This window comes from Leiobunum rupestre, chromosome 3, assembly GCF_980474605.1.
Source record: "Leiobunum rupestre chromosome 3, qqLeiRupe1.1.hap1, whole genome shotgun sequence".
In the NCBI taxonomy this organism is placed as follows: domain Eukaryota; kingdom Metazoa; phylum Arthropoda; class Arachnida; order Opiliones; family Sclerosomatidae; genus Leiobunum; species Leiobunum rupestre.
In genome coordinates, this window is record NC_143386.1 from 65,720,118 (window position 1) to 65,746,486 (window position 26,369).

The following is a 26,369-nucleotide window of genomic DNA, read 5'->3' on the forward strand; positions in this document are numbered from 1 at the left end:
TAGTAGCCATAATTTTTTTATTATTTTACATTAAGTCATCTAGATCGTGATTCTAAATAAATAAATCTTTTATTAACGATCTTAATCAATAACACTGGTCGGACTTGGGAGTCTGAACTCCAGACTTCCAAATTCTACCAGATCCTTTGTTTTTAATGCTCCAGACGCTGATTGCCGTGATTTATCTTAATCGTTTCACTTTGGGCTTAGAGCCATTTTTAAGCGTTTTATATATTTAACATGCAAGTACGTGTTAAATCTAATTGTAGAGGGCGATACATGTTGGCACTAACTCCAGATGGCGATAATCGCGACTCGGCCTTAATGATTATAAGGGACCCCAAAAACCGTTTCGTGGGAGGACCCCGAACCCATAGCTACGTCACTGAGAAAGCAACTATTTTTAAAATATAATTTACCAAAAACAAATTTTATATTCTAAATAAATAAATCTGGTGGATTTTATTTATCTTTAACTTCATTTGAATTGCTTGTGTATTTAACTTTAATTAATACTAAACACACTGGAACCGTATAGGAACCGTTTAGGAACCGGAACCGATCGGTTCTAAATTTTGAGAACCGGAACCGATAAATTAAAATTTTAAGAACCGGAACTGTAACCGGAACTGTAACCGTTACCGATAAAGCAACAATTTAGGAACCGTAACCGGATCCGGAACCGAGATAGTCCAAAAAAATGGAACCGTTGCATCCCTAATTAATACCACGCGGACGTTCTACTACATAACCACCGACAATTATTACTCTTCGTTGAAAATTAAAAATTCCGTTATATCGAAAGCGTATATGAAATTATTTTTTTTGTAAGCTCAGTTTTTTATTTGTTATTTTAGTTAAAAATATTTAATTGGTCAGAAATTAAACCGGGAGGGCAATTTTAGGACTTTGATATTCTGTCGCTAAGCCATTGAACCGTGTTACGCTGTATAATAAATCTGTAATACGTATAAAGTTCACCAAAATGAGCATAAGATTAGTAATTATTATTTTTGCATAAAATTAAATTGCCCAAACTAATTTTACTACTACCCAAAAGGACTTCCTGGCGGAACGGTTTTGCGTAGTAAATAATTTTTTTATGTGTTCTAGTCAACTTCACATTAATAAGCATTTTTTATTTTTGTTCAGAAACCGCTAAGTACTGATAAATCACCAGAAAAATAAAACCTGACTATTTTAAAAAGATAAATAGCTAAGCAATTGACAATTTTGACAAATAAGAAATATATCTCGATCAAATAAAACAAGGTCAATTTATGTCTCGACCAGTACAGATAGTTGACAAATTTCTGTTAGATTTAGAAAAATAGAGAATTAAATCATGAAAATTTTTCATGAAATACGGAACAATTAAAATTTCTTATTTGCCATCAGCCGAGTGAAATCCAAAAAGGTATATAAGCACTAGCCTCCGTTGACGTCGTGACCGTTAAAAGGAACTCGGAAATAAACCTCCAAGCAAAATGAAGACTTTCGTAGCTTTAGTGATCGTTGGCTTTTGCCTCTGCTACGCCTCAGGTAAAATTCTTCCCTTTTTCTGGCTGACTGGTTTGAAGTTGCTTGTGGCTTGTGTGAATAGGCCATCAATGTCCATGTGACGTTTTAATACCCACTTTCTAAGTTTGAGTTTTTAAGTCTCCTAAGCTTTCGACTCCCGTGGAAACAATAATGCATTCGCGTAACAAGAATTTATTTATTCATCATTTATTCATGATGTTGAGATGATTTTTAGCGTTGCTTTCAATCGCTTGCGAGCTCGAAGAATGAGTTCCTTCCTTAAGTATATTGAGATTTCTATGATAATTGTCTACTAATTAGCCATTGTCTTGTCGAGTGGACGAACTTACGCTATGAAGTATGTGAGGATGGTGCCAAAGCTCAATGCTAACTGCTACGTTCTAAGGTAGCTCAATGCATTGTAGGTGGAAGCTATAAGATTTAAATTGTTTTTCTAACTCCAGATTGGAAAAAGGTTTATGGCGATTATAGCCATAGATATTATAAAAAAGAAATAGCAACTCAAGAAGCATTTATAGAACACCTTTTGTTAGCCACGCATTATTAAAAATTATAATGTAACCTTTGTATATTAAGTATAAAAGTACGGGGTTACTATTTAACTGCTTAAAATACATCGTTTGATGAACAACTTTTTTAAAGGCTCACAAAGGAAATAGAATCGTTGTGATGTTTCTATAGCGTGTTATAGCACACTTGTGACTCTAGAAACGGCTCTTAATGGGAATATAACCTCAGGTGTTTGGTGTGGAACACCAACGTTTCCAACTCTGGCCGCTCTTTCCTTTGGCTTTAAAGATGTTTGGCGCCACTGTAGAGGGAAATTTTAAAAATTCCTTTGCCGGTTATATTCCCTTTAATTAAAAATGGTGAACACACTTATGTTAAATATTATCATAAAATTTTGTCATAATCATAAATCAATATTAATTTTCCGCAAATATGACACCTCGATCATATGTTTACAAAAACTTTGAAACTGTCTTTTTCCGATGGTGATTTGTTCTGGTGCCACAGGTAGATTTTACAGCGCCTCGCATAACTACAGATGAATGTATTAGTTTTGTAATAACTATAAAAATAATGATAAATAATGTTGTGGTTTTGTATTTAATACGTTCCTTGTCCGATTTAACAACGTCCTTTTATTGGTCATTGCAATTTCAATTGTTTTTTCATTTTAGGGCAAGACTCGGATGACGGTACCGACGTAACGAACACAGACGACAGCAGCTCAGAGAATCAAGACGACAGCACCACTGTAGCACCGGAAACGCCAACTATCAGTAGAAAAGAAAGAGTAAGTACCTTTGTCACTCCCAAAATAATAAAGAGCGATTTCGCAATCAGCATTTGTAGTCACACTCTTGTTGCGGAATTAACGTTTTTATTTGAAACAGCGCCACGTAACGGCCAAAGAGTAAACATCATAATTTTAGAATTTTTTTCTGCTGGATTTTTTTAAATCTCACGACATCTGCTTATCAGACCAAAATTCAACAGCTTATAAGTTTTACACGTGAAACTGAAAAGTATTTTTTCCAGGTACCAAATATGTTTCTTTTGAATACTCGGCGTATTTTCTCGGTTTATTTCCAAACTGAAAACCAGACTAACGGTTAACTATTGACTAACCAGTAATAGTTCAAGTATCATTTGGTCAAATAAGTATTTTTAGGGAATTAAATTTAGAGACTACAACTATTCTGAAATTGATGTTGTTTTCTTCGTGTATTTTATCTGAAAAATCATCAAACCACCTGTTAATCTTTTATTTGAAATCCCGTAGTTTATCTGCAGTTATTTTTGTTCTTTGTTTTTTTGGATAGTTCTCGTGGAGAAGAAAAAACTAATAAAATTACTGGTTTTTAAAGAAGTATTATATAGTGAGTTCAACAATAGCAGGATAGGCTGTTTCCTCTAATTCTCACTCTTGGCGCGAATGTCTCATCGAAGTAAAATATGCTGGTTGGAGAGTACACAACGATATTACTATCTAACAGAGGAATCCATACTTCTACTTGAAATTCATATTTGCGTCTCGATGAGGCTGACGGTTTTTTGACGTCACTATGTTAACTATGAGAAGTGCGCGCGCAGAGGGGATTTTTTCTCTCGTAGGCGGGACCAAAGCCTTCCGAGTGATCTAACCATTTGCGATACGGCAAGATAAGCATTCCAAGTAGAGGTATGGATTCCTGTATAAAATTAAAACCACGGAATAGTAAGAAAAACGGTACGTTTCTACTACGATCTAGACTGCCACGCTACGAGTGAGTAAAGATGGAAGCTTGACGTACTCTGCCAATGATATCCTTTCTCTAAATAAACATGAACAAATACGAATAACGATACGATATCTTTGAACCATTTCAAGCAAACAATCGCCAGTTTAATTTTGTGGCCGGTCGATTACTTCAGATAATGAATTTGTCACTGAAACCTAATTTATCTCACTTAGTTTTAAATCTAAAATTAAAATCATTTTAAATTATTTCTTTTAGTGCTCGGGTGCAGTTCAACAGTGCATAACACAATTGGGCAAAAATATCATGTTTTCTGGTAATATTATGAATGTGAGTCACAAATACGGTCCCAAATATAGTTTCACTGTGTCTTATGGTGACGTAATGTTATTCGCCTTTTATATTTTAGCCCGAGTTCCTTAAAATGAAATGCCCAGGAACTCTTCAACAAGTAAGAAGTGACTTTATTTTTAGAGACTTCGAATGAGAAGCGGGATTCACTTACACGATTTAGCAAAATGAGGATTGTAAAAAGATATATTTGATATTAAATCGTTGGTGCTCAATTTTGTTCTAGTGCATGATGGGCGATATTCAGGATGGTATCAAGGATTTCATGAAACTAAGGAGAAACGTTGGCAAGAAATAGTTATCTCGGGCTCAATTTGTCCTTATGATTTTCATCAAGAAATATTTTCAATAAAATTAATTCGAAGCAAATGTATTTATTCTTTCTGGACACAATCAATTTAAATTATGATTTTTATCATAATCAACAGATATAAAAGAAACTAAACGGTTTGCCGCAACAAAAGAAGCTAATACTCAACAAATGTAGGTCAGTTTGGGCATAAGCATCAAAAATTTCATTGAAGTATGTTTGGAACCTTTGGAAAGAAATAATTATCTATCTTCAGTCCTAGAGCTCAATTCGTTTTTATGATTTTCATCATTAAAAATATTTTCAATAAAATAATTTAAAGCGAATGTCTTTATTTTTTCGGTACACAGAAATTTAGAATAAAATTACAATTTATATCATAATCAATGATCATAAAACCAAAATAATGGTGGGCTGCTAAAGTGGATATTCACTTTACTTTAAAAAGTTTTACATTTCCATTTAAAATCTTTTACAAAGAAAATATCTAAAGTTTACTTTAGAAATATCATGAAAACCACTGTTAGAGTTGAGGGAGCGTTAATCCTATATTGCTTTAATAAACATTGTAAATTTATTAGATAAAAGCGTAACGGCTGGTTACAGATGCAACTATCAAATACGTAAGAGACCACGCGTGCCAAAGTTTCACACACCACAAAACCACCCAAGTCCAAATTTAAAAAGATTTCTTTTGAAGTTCGCAAAGAGTAAACGCGATGTATCCGGCTATCCAAACGTACCAACTAAGAATGGTCGTAATACCAATACGCGCTGTTCTCAACAAATGAAGGTAAGTTTTGCCATTAGCAAATTTTCGCTGAGAGATTTTTTGCAATATGTTTCCACCTATTTACATATCGGAAATAGATTTTATTGGATTTTAAGTAGAGTAAAGATGTTTCTTGTGTGTAGGCTTAGGTTACTATTCTTGTTTGCACTTCAAAAAATATTTATGGATAAATTATATTAAAATAATCTTGGTCGCCCGGGTTAGAAAATATTCATCGAGAAAACTTCTACTTATACGTACTATGGGTAACGTGAATGACAGAATCTCTAAAAACGGGGAAATTTTTTATCATTCTTCGAAAACATGTCAATCAACTAACATCACACGTGCGATTTCAGAGAGAATAAAATGTTATTTCCAAATATACAAAAAAAATATTGTTACGCTAAATTTTTTAAATATAAGAATTATTTTATATAAATATTCTGTACATGAAATATAAGAATTATTTTATAGTATATAAATCGGGGTATTTTAAGAACCTTCGCGTTATTTTCAATGGGAAATACTATTTTCAACGGTAAATTGCGCAACATGGACTACTTGGGGAAATCGGGGATCTAACTCCACTGTGCTGCGACACCTTACGCCGGTTTTTCCGGGACTCACTGACCATGTCTAAGTTTAGGTATACTTAAGCCTAACAAAATGAGAGTTTAGAAAAACTATGTATCCAAAAATTGCATCATGTTGTAATGGGTATACTGGACAGTATAACAAGGGTCAGAATGTAATGTTAAGGACACATTCGACCTCTAGACGTTTTCCTGTACAATTTGCTCTGCTGTTTTCAACCATAAGCCAAGTCTAGTTCGCCATGTTAATTCTATGCACGGTAATATAAATTTATCATGTTCCGTTTGCGTAAAGTCTTTTAAGCGAAATGATAATTGGGTTGGAGGAGTGGTAAAATTACGGCTCTTCGTTTTTCCAACTGATTTTCTACCAAAAATTTAACAAAATGGACCAAAAGTACCCTAAAAGCGACCAAAGTCACCGTGACTCTTTTATCACTATCTCTCCGGTACGTCCATTCAGAAATTCGAAGTCAATAACAATAGATTTTTTTATTCCTAAAAATAAATTTTAGTACATTCACTCAAGTATGTTTTCGGAAAAAAATAATCTCTAAATGAAAATATACTTACGTATAGCTTGTTGGTTCCATCTTTGAATGCATTTGAATGAATTTTCGATCAGGATTTCTCGGCTATTTATACTATTACATTGCACAAGAATGAGTAACAATGTAAACACTGAAACGGAGAATCACACAGCGTCCTTGTAACCTCTTTGCCATTTAAATAATACTGGCGAGATTAACGGTTAAAATTTTAATTTAATTTGCATATTAAAATAATGTTTATTTCTTATATCGTAGTTAACTCTATCCTCGCAAGGAATAATATATACCGTTTTACCGGAGTGCTTCAGATAACGTTTACTTATTCCACCCCTTCAATCCATTTTTTTCACATTAATTTGAAATAACCTTGTATCCTCTAAATTATAGAGGATTGGAAGATCATAGTAACAGGGAAAAAGCATTTCTTTAAATTATAGATATTGGGGTGGAGGAGTGGTAAAATTACGGCTCTTCGTTTTTCCAAATGCTTTTCTGGTGTAACCAAAATTGGACCAAAATGGACCAAAAGTACCCTAAAAGTTACCAAAGTCACCATTACCGGCCTTATGTACCCTATTTCGGACCATAAGTACCCTAAACTGGACCTATTAGCTTTATTGTAATGTTATACTCCCATAGAGATTCCCCTAAAAAAAAACTTGCGGTCTAATTTTGGGTACATGAAGTATTTCGGAGAGGGAACCCTCACTAGGAAAATAATACCGGGGAAATCAACGGTTCAAATTTAAATCTAATTTGCATATTAAAATGATGTTTATTTCTTAATTCGTAGTTTACGCGGTCTTCGTACGGTAGAACGTGTGCAATAGTATCGGAGAATCGTACGCGCTTCTTACAGACGGTGAAAAATCGGGGACTGTCAATCAGGATTAAAACCCTTCTTTTCGGTAGGACCTTCTATCAATAATACAGAGAAAGGCTGCTACCTTCTATAAACCTTTCATTTTATCGAGGTACAGTTTGTACCTTTTCTTATTCACCACTCTCTATCCAACGAAAAGCGGGGACTGTCAATCAGGATTATTCCGGAGGTTTGTAAAGAGCTGACCGTCAACCATTAATACACAGAAAGGCGCCTACCTTGTACAATTCACCACCAGTGGTGGCCTAGCGTTGCTAGTTCACCACCAGCGCCACCCTGCCTTCGTACGTTCACCACCACCCTTACAAAAATATTCCTTTAGATTCTTAAGAAAAAAAAGGGAAAACATTTAAGAAATTCTTAAGGAAAAATCATGGGAATCCTTGGTAAATTTGGCACCTTTTTCCCGAGAACGTTCTTAAGAGTTTCTTTGGAACAATTCCTTAAGGAGTTCTTAATGGTGGAATAAGACTGAATATAAATCTAATTTCTGATGGAGTAATCCAGTTCTTTGGGTCAAAATTATTTATTTAGCCCTTTTAATTGGGCCACTTTTTCCATCAACCCTTTTAATTGGGTATTTTATACTACTAAGATATTTGAGTTAAATTAAAAATGTAATCCAAAAATTTGGGCTATTTTGAATATAACCCATTTTTTGGGTTAATATTTTATTACCCAAAATTTTGGGTAATTTTAGATTGACCCACATTTGGGTAATACTTGTTGCGCAATTTAGGTATTTTAAGTTTGCCCAACTTCTTGGATAGGTGCAATAGTGACCATAGTTTTGGGTAAAATTTTACCCATTTTGGGTACCATTTGACTCAACCTTTTTAAGAGTGAAGGAAATATATGTTTGGGTTTTTTGAGGGAAATCTACAGAAAATATACTGTTGCGATTTCTGAAGAAAAACATCAAAGAATATTTCCAAAGAAATATACCTTACGAATTTCCGAGGGATAACATCGAAAAATATTCGTAAGAAAATATACCTTACGAATTTCCTTTGAAAAACCTCCGAAAATTTTCGTCAGAAAATAAACCTTACGAATTTCCAAGGGAAAACGTCGGAATATATTCGAAAGAAAATATACCTTACGAATTTCCTTGGAAAAACCTTCGAAAATTTTCGTCAAAAAATATACATTACGATTTTCCAAGAGGAAACGTCGGAAAATTTTCGTCAGGAAATATACCTTACGAATTTCCAAGGGATAACTTCGGAAAATATTCGTAAGAAAATATACCTTACGAATTTCCAAGGGAAAACGTAAGAAAATATACCTTACGAATTTCCAAGGGAAAACGTCGGAAAATATTCGTAAGAAAATAAACCTTACGAATTTGAAAGGGAAAACTTCGGAAAATATTCGTAAGAAAATAAACCTTACGAATTTCCAAGAGAAAACGTCGGAAAATATTCGTAAGAAAATAAACCTTACGAATTTCCAAGGGAAACCGTCGGAAAATATTCGTAAGAAAATAAACCTTACGAATTTCCAAGGGAAAACGTCGGAAAATATTCGTAAGAAAATATACCTTAAGAATTTCAAAGGGATAACTTCGGAAAATATTCGAAACAAAATATACCTTACGAATTTCCAAGGGAAAACGTCGGAATATATTCGAAAGAAAATATACCTTACGAATTTCCAAGGGAAAACGTCGGAATATATTCGAAAGAAAATATACCTTACGAATTTCCAAGGGAAAACGTCGGAATATATTCGAAAGAAAATATACCTTACGAATTTCCAAGGGAAAACGTCGGAATATATTCGAAAGAAAATATACCTTACGAATTTCCTTGGAAAAACCTTCGAAAATTTTCGTCAAAAAATATACCTTACGAATTTCCAAGAGGAAACGTCGGAAAATTTTCGTCAGGAAATATACCTTACGAATTTCCAAGGGATAACTTCGGAAAATATTCGTAAGAAAATATACCCTACTAATTTCCAAGGGAAAACGTCGGAAAATATTCATAAGAAAATATACCTTAAGAATTTCCAAGGGAAAACGTCGGAAAATATTCGTAAGAAAATATACCTTAAGAATTTCCAAGGGAAAACGTCGGAAAATATTCGTAAGAAAATATACCTTAAGAATTTCCAAGGGAAAACGTCGGAAAATATTCGTAAGAAAATATACCTTAAGAATTTCCAAGGGAAAACGTCGGAAAATATTCGTAAGAAAATATACCTTAAAAATTTCCAAGGGAAAATGTCGGAAAATATTCGTAAGAAAATATACCTTAAGAATTTCCAAGGGAAAACGTCGGAAAATATTCGTAAGAAAATATACCTTAAGAATTTCCAAGGGAAAACGTCGGAAAATATTCGTAAGAAAATATACCTTAAGAACTTCCAAGGGAAAACGTCAGAAAATATTCGTAAGAAAATATACCTTAAGAATTTCCAAGGGAAAACGTCGGAAAATATTCGTAAGAAAATATACCTTAAGAATTTCCAAGGGAAAACGTCGAAAATTTTTTGTCAGGAAATATACCTTACGAATTTCCAAGGGAAAACGTCGGAAAATATTCGTAAGAAAATATACCTTAAGAATTTCCAAGGGAAAACGTCGGAAAATATTCGTAAGAAAATATACCTTAAGAATTTCCAAGGGAAAACGTCGGAAAATATTCGTAAGAAAATATACCTTAAGAATTTCCAAGGGAAAACGTCGGAAAATATTCGTAAGAAAATATACCTTAAGAATTTCCTTGGAAAAACCTTCGAAAATTTTCGTCAAAAAATATACATTACGAATTTCCAAGGGATAACTTCAGAAAATATTCGTAAGAAAATATACCTTACGAATTTTCAAGGGAAAACGTCGGAAAATATTCGTAAGAAAATATACCTTAAGAATTTCCAAGAGAAAACGTCGGAAAATATTCGTAAGAAAATATACCTTAAGAATTTCCAAGGGAAAACGTCAGAAAATATTCGTAAGAAAATATACCTTAAGAATTTCCAAGGGAAAACGTCGGTAAATATTCGTAAGAAAATATACCTTAAGAATTTCCAAGAGAAAACGTCGGAAAATATTCGTAAGAAAATATACCTTAAGAATTTCCAAGGGAAAACGTCAGAAAATATTCGTAAGAAAATATACCTTAAGAATTTCCAAGGGAAAACGTCGGAAAATATTCGTAAGAAAATATACCTTAAGAATTTCCAAGGGAAAACGTCGGAAAATATTCGTAAGAAAATATACCTTAAGAATTTCCAAGGGAAAACGTCGGAAAATATTCGTAAGAAAATATACCTTAAGAATTTCCAAGGGAAAACGTCGGAAAATATTCGTAAGAAAATATACCTTAAGAATTTCCAAGGGAAAACGTCGGAAAATATTCGTAAGAAAATATACCTTAAGAATTTCCAAGGGAAAACGTCGGAAAATTTTTGTCAGGAAATATACCTTACGAATTTCCAAGAGGAAACGTCGGAAAATTTTCGTCAGGAAATATACCTTACGAATTTCCAAGGGATAACTTCGGAAAATATATATAATATACCTTACGAATTTCCAAGGGAAAACGTCGGAAAATATTCGTAAGAAAATATACCTTAAGAATTTCCAAGGGAAAACGTCGGAAAATATTCGTAAGAAAATATACCTTAAGAATTTCCAAGGGAAAACGTCGGAAAATTTTTGTCAGGAAATATACCTTACGAATTTCCAAGGGATAAATTCGGAAAATATTCGTAAGAAAATATACCTTACGAATTTCCAAGGGAAAACGTCGGAAAATATTCGTAAGAAAATATACCTTAAGAATTTCCAAGGGAAAACGTCGGAAAATATTCGTAAGAAAATATACCTTAAGAATTTCCAAGGGAAAACGTCGGAAAATTTTTGTCAGCAAATATACCTTACGAATTTCCAAGGGATAACTTCGGAAAAATTCGTAAGAAAATATACCTTAAGAATTTCCAAGGGAAAACGTAAGAAAATATACCTTACGAATTTCCAAGGGAAAACGTCGGAAAATATTCGTAAGAAAATATACCTTAAGATTTTCTAAGGAAACGCTGAAGGGAAAGAATCTTAAGAGATTATCCTTTATAATAGTTAAAGAGTTTCTTAAGGCATCAATGGTAAAATGTCCTTTAAGGATTTACTCCCAACAACACCTTACAATTCCAAAGAATTTTCCGTACAATCCCTTAGAATGTTTTTGTAAGGGCAGCGCCACACTGCCTTTGTACGTTCACCACCCGGCTGGCGGCCTTCAATTATATACTCCCTGGGATCGGCCTGAAGACCCTACTGACGTATACCGTGAATATTACAATCACCGTGTGAGCCGTAGGTTACATAGTCCCCTCGGAGAGGTAAAAATGGGCCCTTGTGACATGTCAGTAGAGATGGACTAAATATGAACATGTAAATCCAAGATGGCCGCCAAGATGGCCGCCATAACACCCCCCAAGACACCCCCAAAATATTTTCCAAAAACCAATTTTTGTCTATGGAAAAATCGAAAAATCATATTTTTGTTTTCAATCTCAAATTTCACCTTGAAGATGACCTTTGACCTCGACGCTCGAGCACTGTCCACCACCCCTAAGTCTCGGTCTATCACCCCAACAAGTTTGGACACGATCGGACAAGGTCGGCCCGAGATATCGGCGGTAATATGTGACCCCCCCGATTACTCATGTTAATTCACTTTTGATATCGTTTTTTTCGTTTTTTCGTTTTTTCGCCATTTAAAATGCTAATTAGTTATTTGCGAGATGGTGAAATGAATTCGCGACCTTCGTTTTATATCCTTGGCGGCTTTTGGCCCCACCCAAAATACTTTAAACAACTAAAATAATATAAATAAGTTTTCATTTTTTTCGCAAATATTTTAATAGTTTTATTATTCTAAAACAATGTTAGTTTTAGTAAAAGTAAAAACACAATTAGTTATTATAATATTTAATAACTATGATATTTCAAACAATATATTTTTTTAAACACTTAACAACATATGAAACACTACAAATAAAACTAAAACATAATCTAACAAATTAAATTAATAAATAATAAAGAATTAAAGAAGGGTGTATAAATAATTTGAAGGCTAAAAAATATAAAAAACACAATGTTAAAAAATATTTTAAGTGTATAATAAAAAATAATTATAATTACATCAATTCGTAGAAGGTATTTTTCCTCTTCGGTACAAAACGACATGTCGGGTTGGAAATTCGGGCTAGAATTTATAGATATAAATAAATTAATCTATTAAAAATGAATATATCTAAAAAATATTTACCACAAAAATTCTTTAACTTTTTTTTGTTGCTGTAACATCGCACGAATAAAAACACTGGTTTTGGTCTTAATCGCTTCGGAAGTATATAGTTCGAAAATGTCTGAATTAATGAAAACAGATCGAACGGTTGTACATTGCCAACATGTTGAATTTGATCTAACCCATGAAGTTCAGACTCAAACTTTTTTAAATTCTTGTGATTCCACCACGAAATTTAACTAGTATTACAAAATATCTGCATATATTTGCTAGATAATTGAAGAATTTCGTAGCTAAACCAACCGATTAACATTACCCTACAATGGAATAATAAATCATCGTACACAATTCCTGGACGATAACATTTAAAACTTTTATCGTGCACAGAAAAAGAACAAAAGTTTTGCGATTTTTCAATTCGCGATTCGTATGGTGCCACAAAAAATAAGGGATTTAACTTAAAGGAATATTTAAAAAAGGGGCATTTAAACTCAATCGAACCATATGGTTCGATTACTGTTTTAGATTCTAGAAATACAGTTTTTAAACAACGTTCTTCGAATTCTCTACAAATAGTTTGTTTTTTAAAAAGGTTATTCATTCTTACTACTCGAAGAGAGAGATATTTTAACGATCGGGGCAAAGAAACTACAGGCTTTAGATAGAATTCACCAGACATCTTGATTCTAGATTTCTCCTGGTAAAAATCCTTTACATTGAGATTATATAGTTTAAGCCTGACCTATATTTTAAAATTTAAAAATATTGCCTTTGGGAATAATTATTAATTTTTTAATACAACTAAGGTTAACTAATTATCCCTATCCTTCTTAAACAAGTTTTTATAAATTAATAAAAACAATTATATTCAATTTTTAAACAACCTAGTACAAAATGTACTTATAAAATTTCAGTTAATATACTCATCAATTACCAAAATAAACATAAAACATTAAAGTTTAAACACGATATTAGTATAGAAAAAGTATATTGAACATATGAAAATAACAATAAGATTAATAAATAACCAAGGGGTAGTTTGAAATGAGCAATAGATTGTATCCCAGATGAATTTTGTTTAAATAAGTTTTAAACAATAAATTTTCCAGAAGTTTTTTAAATAATAATTATAATAATAATAATAAAACTAATACTAATAAAAACAAAAAATATATATATATAACTCAATTAATTTAACCAAAAAATTAGATACCTGTCAAAAAGATAAGAATAATAAAATTTCTTGAAAATGTATTGGATAAAAAAGATGAAAACAAAGGATGTTTAATATAGAAAAAAGGGCTTTACACCAATCCCAACATTAAATTAATAAAACTAGTTAAAAAAAAGTAGATTATGAAGTATTAAAAAGAGCCTCCACCGCCTGAATTAAATTAATAAAACTAGTTATTTTGGAAAACATATTTAAAAAATCTTAAACCCTTTAAAAAGAAAACATTTTAAATAAAAAATATAAAACATTTCAAAAATTAATATCTTTCACCAAATAAAAACAATAAAAATATAAAAAAAACACAAATAAAGTCTTTAAATAAAAATAGTCTGATTCACAAAATTAAAATTTTATAAGATTTGAGTCCTATTTTTAAAAAAATAAATTTAATTTTTTTAAAAAAATAAAAAAAATATTGTAAATACCTTGAGTCGTAGTTGTAAAATTTGCCGACGATCGTTTAAATTTTGATTTGGTCGAGATAATTTGCAACTAAATAAAACTATTTCTCTTAATTATTGTAATTATTTTTTTAAAATTAGTATTCCTTACTCTAAAGTTGTAACTATTTTAACTTCTTGTCGATCCAAATCATTAATAAAAAATAGAACGATCACGCCTAATTCTAAACGGATGGTATATCTCGTTAGGCGAAAGTCGTTAGTTAAAGTTAATTGTTTTTTTTTGAAAGAAAGATAGTTGTTGTAATTGGTAGAGAATTAAAAGGTCGTGTTGAAGATTCCTACGATTTCTATGTTGGCGAAACCATGGGATCTTATTTAAATTTTGATATAGTCGCATATGTTTTCCAATTACGCGTAAAATTTCGTAAGAGTGGATTGAGTGTGGAACAGTAAGCCGTCAAACTCAAAACCGTCGTGGGGACAGACAAAATTAATGGAATGAACGTCAAATAGACAAGAATTGTTATTGATTCTTCTAGAAAAAACCGCAGCAAAAACAGCTGGCGATAATTTGAAAGATTTTTTATAAAGGGGCAAGCAAAAATGATTTTTTTAAAAGGCTCTACTAAGGCTTGACACTCAAGAAAGACTGTTTTCATACAGTAAGTTTCAACTCTAATCGAAATATCGTTAATTTTAAAAAGATTACAATTCCCAACTTTGCGTAAAGCTAAGTATTTAAGAGTAAAAGGGTTAATAGCGAGAGGATGAGAAATCTTACCGGAAAAAGTCAAAATTTCGCGAGATCCCATGGTTTATAAAACGAATACGGTAAAGACAGTCTTTTTATAAGAGAAATTTTAGAAATATTTAATTTTTTACATCCTGATTTAACCTGTTTAAAATCAAGTCAAAGGATAATTTTTTATCAAATACACCCTGCAGAAATATAATTTTATCCCTTCGTTTAAATTTTATACCTCGCAGAAATATATTTCTTCCCATAGAATTTTAAAACATCTAACCCTGTAATTAACAAAATTCTTACATCTATAATCGATTTTTAAAGCAAAAATATTAAAACTCTTAGGGCGTTTTCTTTTTTGTCACGGAAAATTTAATGATAAAAAACTGATTAAATATAAAGTCCTTCAAAAAAATAATTAATAATTTTATATTTTTATACATTTCTATATTTAAATTGGCATTCACAAACAATTTTAAATACCATTTACATACCGATAAATTATAACTAGGTTCTATCCTTGTAGTATTAATCACTTTAATATTCAAGGTTTTATATTTTTGAAAAAATTAATGAAAAAATAAATTACTTTTGGTATAAAAGGGCAAAATTTTACTATTAAAACATAACAGGCTAAAATGGCTTCCACAAGCAATAGTCAAAGCTCCGCGAGTCAAGCAGTTTCAGTTTTTGATAGGCCTGAAGAGGAGATGTTATTAGATTCGGACGAATCGGATGGGGACTTTATTCGAGAGGTACGTCGTATGTCAAATATCGAAGAAGTTGGTATCGAACAATCAGTGAAAGTTAAGAAAGGTGGAGTTTCTTACGAAACTAAAACTCCGAGAAAAAAAGGCGAGCGACAAGGGAATATATCTAGATATTCAGATATATTCGTATAAAAACATTAAACATCTTCCACAAGATGAACTCTGGAAGGGTGATTATAAAAGGGTAAAGTTCTTAGCTAACACCCTATCCATGGACGTTATTCGAATCATAAACTCAACAAACAGGCTGAAAAAGATAATTGACCAGACGGAAGGAAAAATTGTTTGCCCACCCACGAAGTCAAGTTAAACTCTTTAATTAATTATTCGTAATAGTAATTAGAATAACATTTTAGACCTGGAAACGAAATTAGAATATGGAAGACTCCAGTGATTACGATTCGGACTCTCAATTAGACTTTTCATCTTTAAACAGTTTTAATTATAAAAAGTTTTATAAAATTAAAAAATTAAGCCCTAGAAATTCAAAAAATGTAAACAACTTGATATTGAATTGGAACTAATAGACTTAAACGAAATCCCCACACATTTATTTTTTACAGTATTTGAAAAGATTCTGTCCAAAATTATCAAATACGTAAGACAAGAGGCACCAGGTTTCGATTTCCTCAGATTTGCAATTCAATCGGAAAATTTAGAACATCCAATTAACATTAAATTTATTAAAATTGATCAGTTAACTGTTTCTCGAATATTTAACCATATAGCTCGCATTGCTCAATCGAAAAAAAGATTTCTTACTAGATGGAGACATTAAATTCAGTATAATTCTTTTGAAATCCCCACTGAAAATGGGAAAAAAAATTTTAGCTCTAAAAAACAGAGACATTATCGATCTTGATGCTTTTTTAAAAACTAAAACCAATTTTTACTATATAAATAACATCGATAATTTATGCGTAGCGAGAGCCCTCACAGTCGGAATAAAATTCTGTCAAATTGCTGAGTACAAAAAGAAAAAACTTCCATTAACAAGTGTTCTTAAAGAATATAGAGCCTTAACATTCTTTCGTAATAAATTACAAACTGAAGCCGCTAAGAAATTGCATGATGATGTAGGAATTGCACAAGGAGCTGTAGAAATTGGTGATATAGCTAAATTTCAAACATATTTAGCCCCAAAATATCAGATAATAATATTTAACGCAGCCGAAAATTTTCAAATTTATTTCAAGGGTTTTCCCCATTCCGAAAACAAAATTGTAATTTATTACGCTTGGCTATGCAGAAATTTCGCATCTTATATAAAGAACTAATTGAAATTGATATCAGTAATTATGGGGTATTTCTCTATCTGGGGCACTTAACAATGTTTTTATTGACAAGTTTTTAGAACCATATACCTTATGTACTATTCCGGCTATCGGTTTGGCAAGTAGACAGAATCAAAGTGAGATTGCCTTAAAATATTTATCTTGGTACGAGAAGGAAAATAATTTAATTTTGCAAACGGTCAGATCCACGGCCGGGGAACAGGCTGTAGGTCCGTATTTCGTAGATGGCTACTGTGAAAATCCACCCATAGTAATTGATGTAATGGGTGATTTCTGGCACGGTTGTCCAAAACATTTTTCTGGCTCGAGCTTTAATACAATTATTGGAAAATCATTCAAAGAAATTCGAGAAAGAGAATTAGACCGAAAAGAATTTATAGAAGAAAATTTACCAAACCACACATATATTCAAATTTTTGAATGTGCGATATTAGACTGTCCTTGGAAAAATCGAAAAACATATTTTTGTTTTCAATCTCAAATTTCACCTTGAAGATGATCCTTGACCTCGACGCTCGAGCACTGTCTACCACCTCTAAACGGTCTATCACCCCAACAAGTTGGGACACGATCGAACAAGGTCGACCCGAGATATCGGCGGTAATATGTGACCCCACCAAATACTTACGCTTATTCACTTTTGATGTCGTTTTTTTATTTTTTTCGTTTTTTCGCCATTTAAAATGCTAATTAGTTATTTGCGAGATGGGGAAACCTTCGCTTTATAGCCTTGACAAGTTTGTCTGTCACGTGATATCCAACTTACCCCTGTTGAAAATTAAACTTTATTTACTTTTTGGAAATAAATAAATAAACAATCAATACATAGTTTGCATCCCTACGTCATCAATGACGCAGTTCCAAGTATAGATATAAGAACCAAGAATAAATATTTAATTTGAGCTAAAATGAACGATTCTATGCCGCCATTTTGCCGGTGTAGATTTCTTAGTAAAACGGGAGGGTTAACAGTTTCAATCGTCTGTTTGCGGATTTTAATTATTTTCAAATGATTAAGAAATTAATTTCACGTTAAAAATGGTTATCTGTCTGGTTAAAAATTGTTCGAGTAGTTCAATTACCAAGGGAGAGCGAAAATTGTTTATTTTATTCGATAGCGAAGGTAATTGTAAAAAGGATGACCGCAAAGGCCTAACTTTGATAAGCTTTGTCAACTTCTTTTCGTAGATATTTCTGTCGTAATTTGATATTTTATTTAAATAACCCGGCCTTAGAATCTTATCTGACTTTGTTTAGGGCCCATTTAAAATTTTAAAGCATAAATCTAATTAGTTTTGTAGCTTTGACGAGATTACCAACAAAATGGCTACCTATTTAGTAGCTACGCGCGAAATGGTTTGAATTTTTGATTGCCCTCCCAGTTTCTTTGAAGACCATAGGCCCCTCCCTTCGGTGCAAACTATGTATACACATTTTAAAACAAATTACAATGGGGCTGGTCAATATCCGCCCGAGATATAGCACCTTATGTATAACCCCGGTCGAAATAAAATACAATTTAACTTACCCTGTCGAAATAAAATACATATTTTAAAACACAACAAATTGCAATAGGCCTTATTGGTCAATATCCGACCAATAACTTATGTTTTACCCCTGTTGAAATGAAACTTTATTTACTTTTGGAGATAAATAAATAATACAATAACGACATAATAAACAATCAATACATATTTTAAAAACACAACAAATTACAATGGCGCTGATTGGTCAATATTCGCCCGAGATATAGCCAATTTTGTTTATAATAAATACAATGTATTTACTTTTGGAGATACATTTTTTTACATTTGCAATCCAAATAGGAAATTGGTTTTCAATAGTACTCCAATACATTCTAAAGTAACATAATCAATAAAAATTCCCAAAAAACAATGATTTTATATAATAAATTAATTACATAACCAATCAATAAACATTTTAAAACATTACAATGAACTTAATGTTTTAGCAATTCAAAATTATAATGTTATCCACCTACAATAAAACGTATTACTTTACCAATATAAAAATAATTCTTACATTTTTGAAGATACAATGTTGTTTTTATTGATACTTTTGCTAGTGTTCGCAATTGTTTATTCATTATCCACAAATTTTCCGATGTATTTTAAAAAAGGATGGGAAAAAGAATATCATTTTAACTTAACTATGTTTATTACGCGACCATGCATTAATTTGAATAAAAGCGGTATTTATTTAAGTAATTGTTTGTTTTTATTTAAATAATAGGCTTATTCACTTTCAATTATTTAAACATTTTGCAATTTTTATTAAACTATTAGTTATTTAAATAAATATTGAAATATAGCCGAGCTTATTTTATTCATGGAAAAAAATTAATCGACTGCCGAGCACTAACTTTTGCAACCCAAAAGACTATAATTTTACCCAAATATATGTCTGGTTAATTTTTAATAGTAAAATAATATATTCTAAAGTTGGAAAAACATTTTAAATTACATAATCAATAAGAATTCCAAAACCATTTATTTAAAATAAATAAAAAATAATTAACTTTTTTAAATTAAAAATAGCAACATTGTAGATAGAATTTTCTCTGACTATACACAACATTAAGTTTAATAATTTTAATTATTTTCAAAATTAAACATTACTTACTTTGATTTTTAAGTTTATTTTTCTGATGAACAACGTTACCAGAAACACGCAAAGCCATCGTACAAGACACGGTATATGAAATTCTGCCGGATTGCGAGCTATATCTTTAAATTCATAAATTATAATTACCTCTAGGATATAACTGGTTCAACATTCTATTGTATTAGCCTTGTAAAACTGATTTTATAACCACACCCTAATTATCGTCATGCGTAGAATTTATCAACTCATTACAACCTTGTAAAACTAGTTTGGATTTTTCAACAATTTTCTAACAAACGACAAAATTATAAACGCAGATCACGTTTCACAAGGAAACATTCAACAGAGCCAGTGAGAAGAAAAAACTGGTTTTTACAAACAAAAGCTAGATATTAATAAAATATCAATTTATAAATCCTCTAATTTGAAAAAAATTGTAAATACTTAACAACTATTAGTAATAATAATAATAATAATACTTCTTTTGCAAAAGACTAACTGTATTGGCTACCAGGATATTTCAATAAATTAAATTTAATTATTAAAAACGTAGAAATAAATAAAAAAGTATCATTAATGTATTTTTATATTGTCAGCGTAGTTTCTATAAATCAATTATCTGTAAGAGCTTTTATTATAAATTAAGATAAAAAATAAGAATCATTATTAAGATTTCACTAGAATAAAGTGAATTTTCTCAAAAATACTTTTATCTTATATTAATAAATAATAAGTGTAACCTTGTACACTATCGAATGTTAATTATAAAACAATTTAATTTTAACGTATATGTTACATAAAGGAAATTATTTACATGTTTTAACAGGCAACGTCACTTGTTGAACTTGTGTGCTTTTTCTAACGTACGGTCGCAACTGTCCTAGGTTTTGTTATTCTAATAAAAAGATAAAAACTAAACATTAATTAACACAAATTATATTCTGTTTTCAATCCAAGGTATCAGATTCCGAACAATTTAGCTTAAATTATTATTTACTAATTATACGACATGTTCTACAACCTGTATCATAAAACCGTTTGATTTATGGATTTCAGTTTAAACAGCAGACCAGTTATCGTATTCACAATCACAAAGACAATTCAACTGTTAAGTACACGTTTTTTAATCTTACATTAACTGTGGAATTCAAAATAGAAATATTAATTGCAGAAACATGTTCCTTAAAAAAGAGGATATTTAAATCGATTATTTTTTTATTTTAAACCTTAATTACCGTGTCATTATTAATTCTGTTACATTCACATTGCGCTTCTGATTTCATCTGTTAGTTATTAAAATTTAAATATTCGGTTTTTATGTTTGCAGAGCGAATTTTACATTTTCAACTAATGTTAAATATGTTAGGAATTCTATTTATAAAAATATTTTAAAAATTAATTTAAATTTTATTTTTAATATTTGTTAAAAAAAATTCAAAACAACCATTTACTTTCATTGAAGATATTTAATAATAATTATAATTTATATTAACCAAAACGAACTTTGCAGATAAAAAAAAGGATGTTTATATATGTTGGTAAACAAGACAGCACAAACAAATATACTAAATTAATATTAAGTTAATTAAAAAATAAAATAAAATTAAACCAAAAACAAAAATAAGAATAATAATTTAATAGAAAAAATAATCAAAAGATTCATTAAAAATAAGTTTGAGCTCTAATTAAAGAAAAATTAATTATTTTATAACAATTTAAATAACAATGTTATAAATTCCTCTATCCGTAAATAATATTTGTATCTGTTGTCAAATAGTTGAGATTTAAATTTAAAAAAAATAAGTTTGATATTTTGAAACAAATGTTAGGTTGATGTTCTAAATAAAATAGCCTTTGTTGAATATTTCAATTTGAATTGATTATGATTTTGTTGTTTTTGATGTATAAAAATCTTTGAACAATCGCTTATAAACCCAATATCATTTTTCTTTATATGTGCACGGTAACTTTCCACCAACTATTTTAATTTCTATTACAAACATTGAATATTTAAACAACATTAGCAAATTGACGGTTCAAGGTTTTAACATATACTATATTACAACCATTTTCGTTCCGAATACAAGATCTTTACGACGTTCTAGTTCCATAATATAGAAAATCTACAATTAACGTGGAAATTGTAGATATCCTTTCCAATACCAAGATCCACATTTGGAAAAATTATAATTTTATTTAAAAATCTATTTTTGGACCAATATTTCCGTCATAGTCCTACTAAACTGTTAAATGTACACATAGGACAAGAAAATTTACACTTATACGAAATGTTTAGTATATTTTCTACAAAAGCATGTTTGGATGTATTATGCAATAACCGTATGATTAAATCTCATAAGAATTAATGTCGTTATCGCGATGTTTAGTGTTATTTAAAACGTTGAATGCTTGAATTAGGTATTAACTTAGGTGATTATTATTATTAATGGGAATAATATCGATACATTTATTATCTATTTAAAATAAATATTGGGTAAATTTATGTAATGTTTTTGTAAATAGATGAGTGCTTGCAACGAACAAATAGACCGAATTATTGAAGAATAACTACGGATTTTATCGGAACATGAGGTATTTGGTGGCAGGTGTTTTGAAAACAAATGGCATAATTAAGAACTAGCTCAAAAACAGGTAGCTGATTTAAACAGCCCTATAATATTACAAATCTTTGTAAAACTTTAGTTTTGGGAAATACCGCTAGAAGACGCCAGTCACATTTAACCATCATGTGACTACAGCAACTTTTTCTTGATTTTTATAATCATCCAGCATTTATCAACGAATCTTTTCCGATGACTGACAGTCAATAAAATACGTAAGAAATGCATTTTGAAAGTAAAAGGATAAATAGTTTCAACTCAAATTTTAAGGCAACCCTTTTTAAATGTAAACGAGTTGGCAGTTGTAGAAAGGGTGATCATCCTTTACTAATTCATATACAGCGGTATCCGAATTGCAAATTTGTTCAGGATGAATCTACAGAAAATGTTCCCGTGCTACGCATAACGAACAATCTTTGGAATTTAAGCCCAATGCGATCTGAATTGGTACGAATACAATCGTTTAAAAATTTCCCGATCGATCATATAGACGTAAGACATTTGGCACAAGCCGGTTTTTACTACACAGATTTCAAGGATTGTGTGAAATGTTTCTCCTGCGATGGAAAGCTGCTATGCTGGAAAAAGAACGATATTCCTTTCGAAGAACATGCAAAATATTACCCGAGATGTAAATTTGTTTTAAAGCAGAACTGTGGTAATATACCGTGCGAGTATCGTTCAAATCAAAACCCTATTCTAGCTTAAGCGAGAAGGTTTTGGTCTATTGTTTAATTAATAATTTAATTAACAGTCTAGATCGAAAGAAATCTAAACCATTTGTAACATTTTATAATTAATTTTTTAGCAAAATATCGGTCGATCGAGTACTATAAAAATATTATTTAGTTAACATTTAAATTAAAACAAAAGATAAAATAAATATTAAATTGTTTGTAATTTAGACTAAAAATATTACGTTGAATAATAAAAAAAGGTAGTATGAGTTTGAAAGACTTTTATTTTTGAACATGTTTTCAATACTTATAATTGTGTCTAAAAGAAAAGTTAACTACCGAAAAACTCCTAAAATTAAAACAGTAAAAATGTTTCAAAGTTAAAAAACCAATGTTTCAAACTTTAAAAAAATGTGTGTGGAATATATAAACCTTACGAACCACCATACAAGTTACAAGCAAGTGTTTTGATAGGTCACAAAACGTCAAACATCAAAGAAATTGGTAAATTATATAAACGGCAAAACTGACAATCAAATATAGAATTATACAAATAATTTCAATCCTTATGTGCAAAGATTTATTGAAAAGTTACTCCATCGGATGATATTACTGAAAGCACCCGAATCCAATTTCTACAGGGTTAACATCCAAGGAAAAATTGAACGAATTTTTTACACAACGCTATCAACATAATGAAAAATTGAAATTATTTAGAAGTTTGTAAACTTTTGAAATTACTTTGAATAAATTTTTTTTTAAACCTTATCAAGCTGGCTTATTTCATATTTACTAAACATTTTGGCTGAGGCAAGGAGGTTTGTACTTTTTTACAGACAAAAATACATTTAAAAAATCGAGATTGTTAATTTTGTGCGACATTATCATTCGTCTAACTTGTTTTCCTCGAGAACGGTGTAAATGACTAAAAACTATGCAAAATTGGTAGTTTGAAATGTTTTTCGTGACAGTGTGCTCAATTCGTGTAAGACTGTTTTATAAAACTTGAAACTATTGCGAAAATATAAAATTTGTTAAGTAGTAAATTTATTAAATTTTCTTTTAATAAATATTTATTTAAATGTGATGACAGAGAATACATTATTTATTTACAAACTGAAAACACTTTTTAAATATTGTACGTCATTTAAACAATGATCCATTAATTCCCTTACGTCAAATGGGCAATAACCTATAAATTGATCCAAAAAATCTTCTTCCACTTGATAATCCTGTGAAATACGAAAGGCAGCGTAGATTTCTACGAAATCACAGAGTGCTTCTCGCTATTATAAATCAAACAAATTAACGATGTTTCGTGTAATGAAATTGATTTCTTACTATTTTGTATGATCGCTTAAATGTATCGGCTCTTTCCGAAAAATTGATACTGTTACAACTAGTCGACTGTCCGACCTAAATTTTAAAGATACTACAACAACAAAAAACAATTTTAAAACAATATAAGTTATTTTAAAAATACAAGTTTTAACGTACCCTTTTTAAAAACCATTGTGTATTTAAAGAATTCTTCAAGAGAAATAGTACCAAAAATCCACTTTTTTGTGATCAAAATACACAATTTTTGACGAGTTAATTAGAAATTCAACGTAACGGCTATAAAACACAGTAAATTTAGTTCTAGCTAGATCGAATAAAACGTGCAGGAATGTTTTAATAGAGCGCGGCGCGTTTCTCACCGTTCTTCCTTATCGTAAGGCTTTTTCTCCCGGTATACCCTGGAGTTGGTGCGCGTAACGTTTTCCCTCACGCTAAGATAACCCGCCGGCTAAGACAGTTGGGGAAACTCCGCCTTGATGAGGGTTGTGTTATCTGATTGTTTAGTATGTAATAGTATTATGTAAATTTATAACGCTACCAAGTAAAAACGGTTTTAAATATGCGGTAGATGGCCAAGTCAAATAGCGATTTAAAATACATATTATAAAACATATTATAAATATAACTATTAAAATATAACTTAACATTTTTAAAGACAATACAAAAGTAAATTAATTAAAATTTAAAAAATGCAGCCGATACATTTAAGCGATCGTACAAAATAGTAAGAAATCAATTACACGAAACATCGTTAATTTGTTTGATTTATAATACATTTTAAGACTCGCTTTTACTCTCTGCTACGTTTTACAGTCTGTGAGGTTGATATGTTAATTTTTGGGTTTTAGTTCTTTAACAATTAATCTAGTTTACATCTAAAAAGACTAACTTATACCGCCAATGTCTTGCTTATTTGAATAAAATTGATAATAGAGCTTTTTTTGCAAAACTTTATTTTTAACATAAAACTCAAAAATTAATAATACAATGTTATAAAATAATTTTCAACTCTGAACCTGAAATTAAATATGTTTGTAAAAAATTGTTATAATTTGTTTTTAAATTATCTTACATCCTTCTAGCTATCACACTCTAAAATAAAAACTCTGATTTAATATTTAAAACTTTTATTAATATTTTACAACATTTTTTGTTGACACAAAGGAACTATCGTTAATAACATTTAACGCGCTATCTATAAAAACCACTAAGTCGTCTATCGCCTTTAAGAACTCAGTTTTTGGGGCTCCTTCCAAAAGCATTTCGTGAAAATTATGCTCTTTTTGAAAATATATCATTCTTTGTGCAATTAAATCCATTTCAAGATTTCGATTCAGTTTTTTCAATTCTTTATTTAAATGTTTAATCAGTTCATAGTCCTTAAATGGTTCCTTATTTTCTTTATAAGTCATTATTCGCCAACAAAAAACAAAGCGAAACTAGTTTGTATAGAAAGCGATGTGGTTTGTTTTTTCTAACAGACCACGTAATATAAACTACAATAACAACCCGATTTTAAACAGGTTACACAAAAATATTTTATCGTTACACCTTGAAATAAAAATTATAAATAAAAATTTTTTTAAACTTTTTTTGTGATATTATTTTACATTTCCAATTTGGTAAGAATAAATGGACACAAATGAATCTGATTACCGCGAACTATTAATGGTACATCACAATCTTTCCGTCTTTCAACAATTAAACCGTAGAAAGGGCGAAAAAATCCCCAGGTGGATAATTCATCTTAACTCAATAATCTTTTTTCTTCCGAAATCCTTTGCAAATATTCGTTAGATAGGTTCCTTTCGTATGAAAGGTAACAAACTTTCAAGGAGTATTCTCTCTGCTATATATTCCGCTTGAAGTTTTCGTTTCTGTTTTTTTCAATTCTATAATTGTATGCTGTAGTGACAACAATTCATTCTCCTTACACAATTCTTTATTTTGTTCAGCACTCATTTTTTTCGACTGTCGTCAACAGATTTTATTCTGTTATGTGTCAAAAGTAATGAAATAGGCAAAAATCCATAAAAATCAAAATTTTTGGTATTTGTTCATAGAGTGCCGGTTTTAAATGAAATTATTTTTTTAATCATCACACTAACATCATTATCGAAAGCACGTGCCAGTTCTATTATTCCCGCC

The 26,369-nt window shown here is 30.5% G+C and overlaps 1 protein-coding gene across 1 annotated transcript; it reads left to right on the forward strand.

Annotated features, from left to right (window-relative positions):
- Positions 1 to 1,434: 1,434 nt before the first annotated feature.
- LOC149954389 (uncharacterized) lies at positions 1,435 to 4,505 on the forward strand. Its single transcript, XM_090170326.1, has 5 exons — positions 1,435 to 1,542; positions 2,727 to 2,842; positions 4,047 to 4,118; positions 4,198 to 4,239; positions 4,366 to 4,505. Exons 1-5 carry the CDS (start codon positions 1,488 to 1,490, stop codon positions 4,435 to 4,437), a joined length of 357 nt encoding a protein of 118 aa, XP_090026452.1. The 5' UTR covers positions 1,435 to 1,487; the 3' UTR covers positions 4,438 to 4,505.
- Positions 4,506 to 26,369: the final 21,864 nt, after the last annotated feature.

Coding starts and splice junctions, on each gene's coding strand:
- LOC149954389 (XM_090170326.1), top strand. CDS start 1,488: ATGAAGACTTTCGTAGCTTTAGTGATCGTTGGCTTTTGCCTCTGCTAC. Junction 2,843..4,046: donor CTATCAGTAGAAAAGAAAGA/GTAAGTACCTTT, acceptor TATTTCTTTTAG/TGCTCGGGTGCAGTTCAACA. Junction 4,240..4,365: donor GCCCAGGAACTCTTCAACAA/GTAAGAAGTGAC, acceptor ATTTTGTTCTAG/TGCATGATGGGCGATATTCA.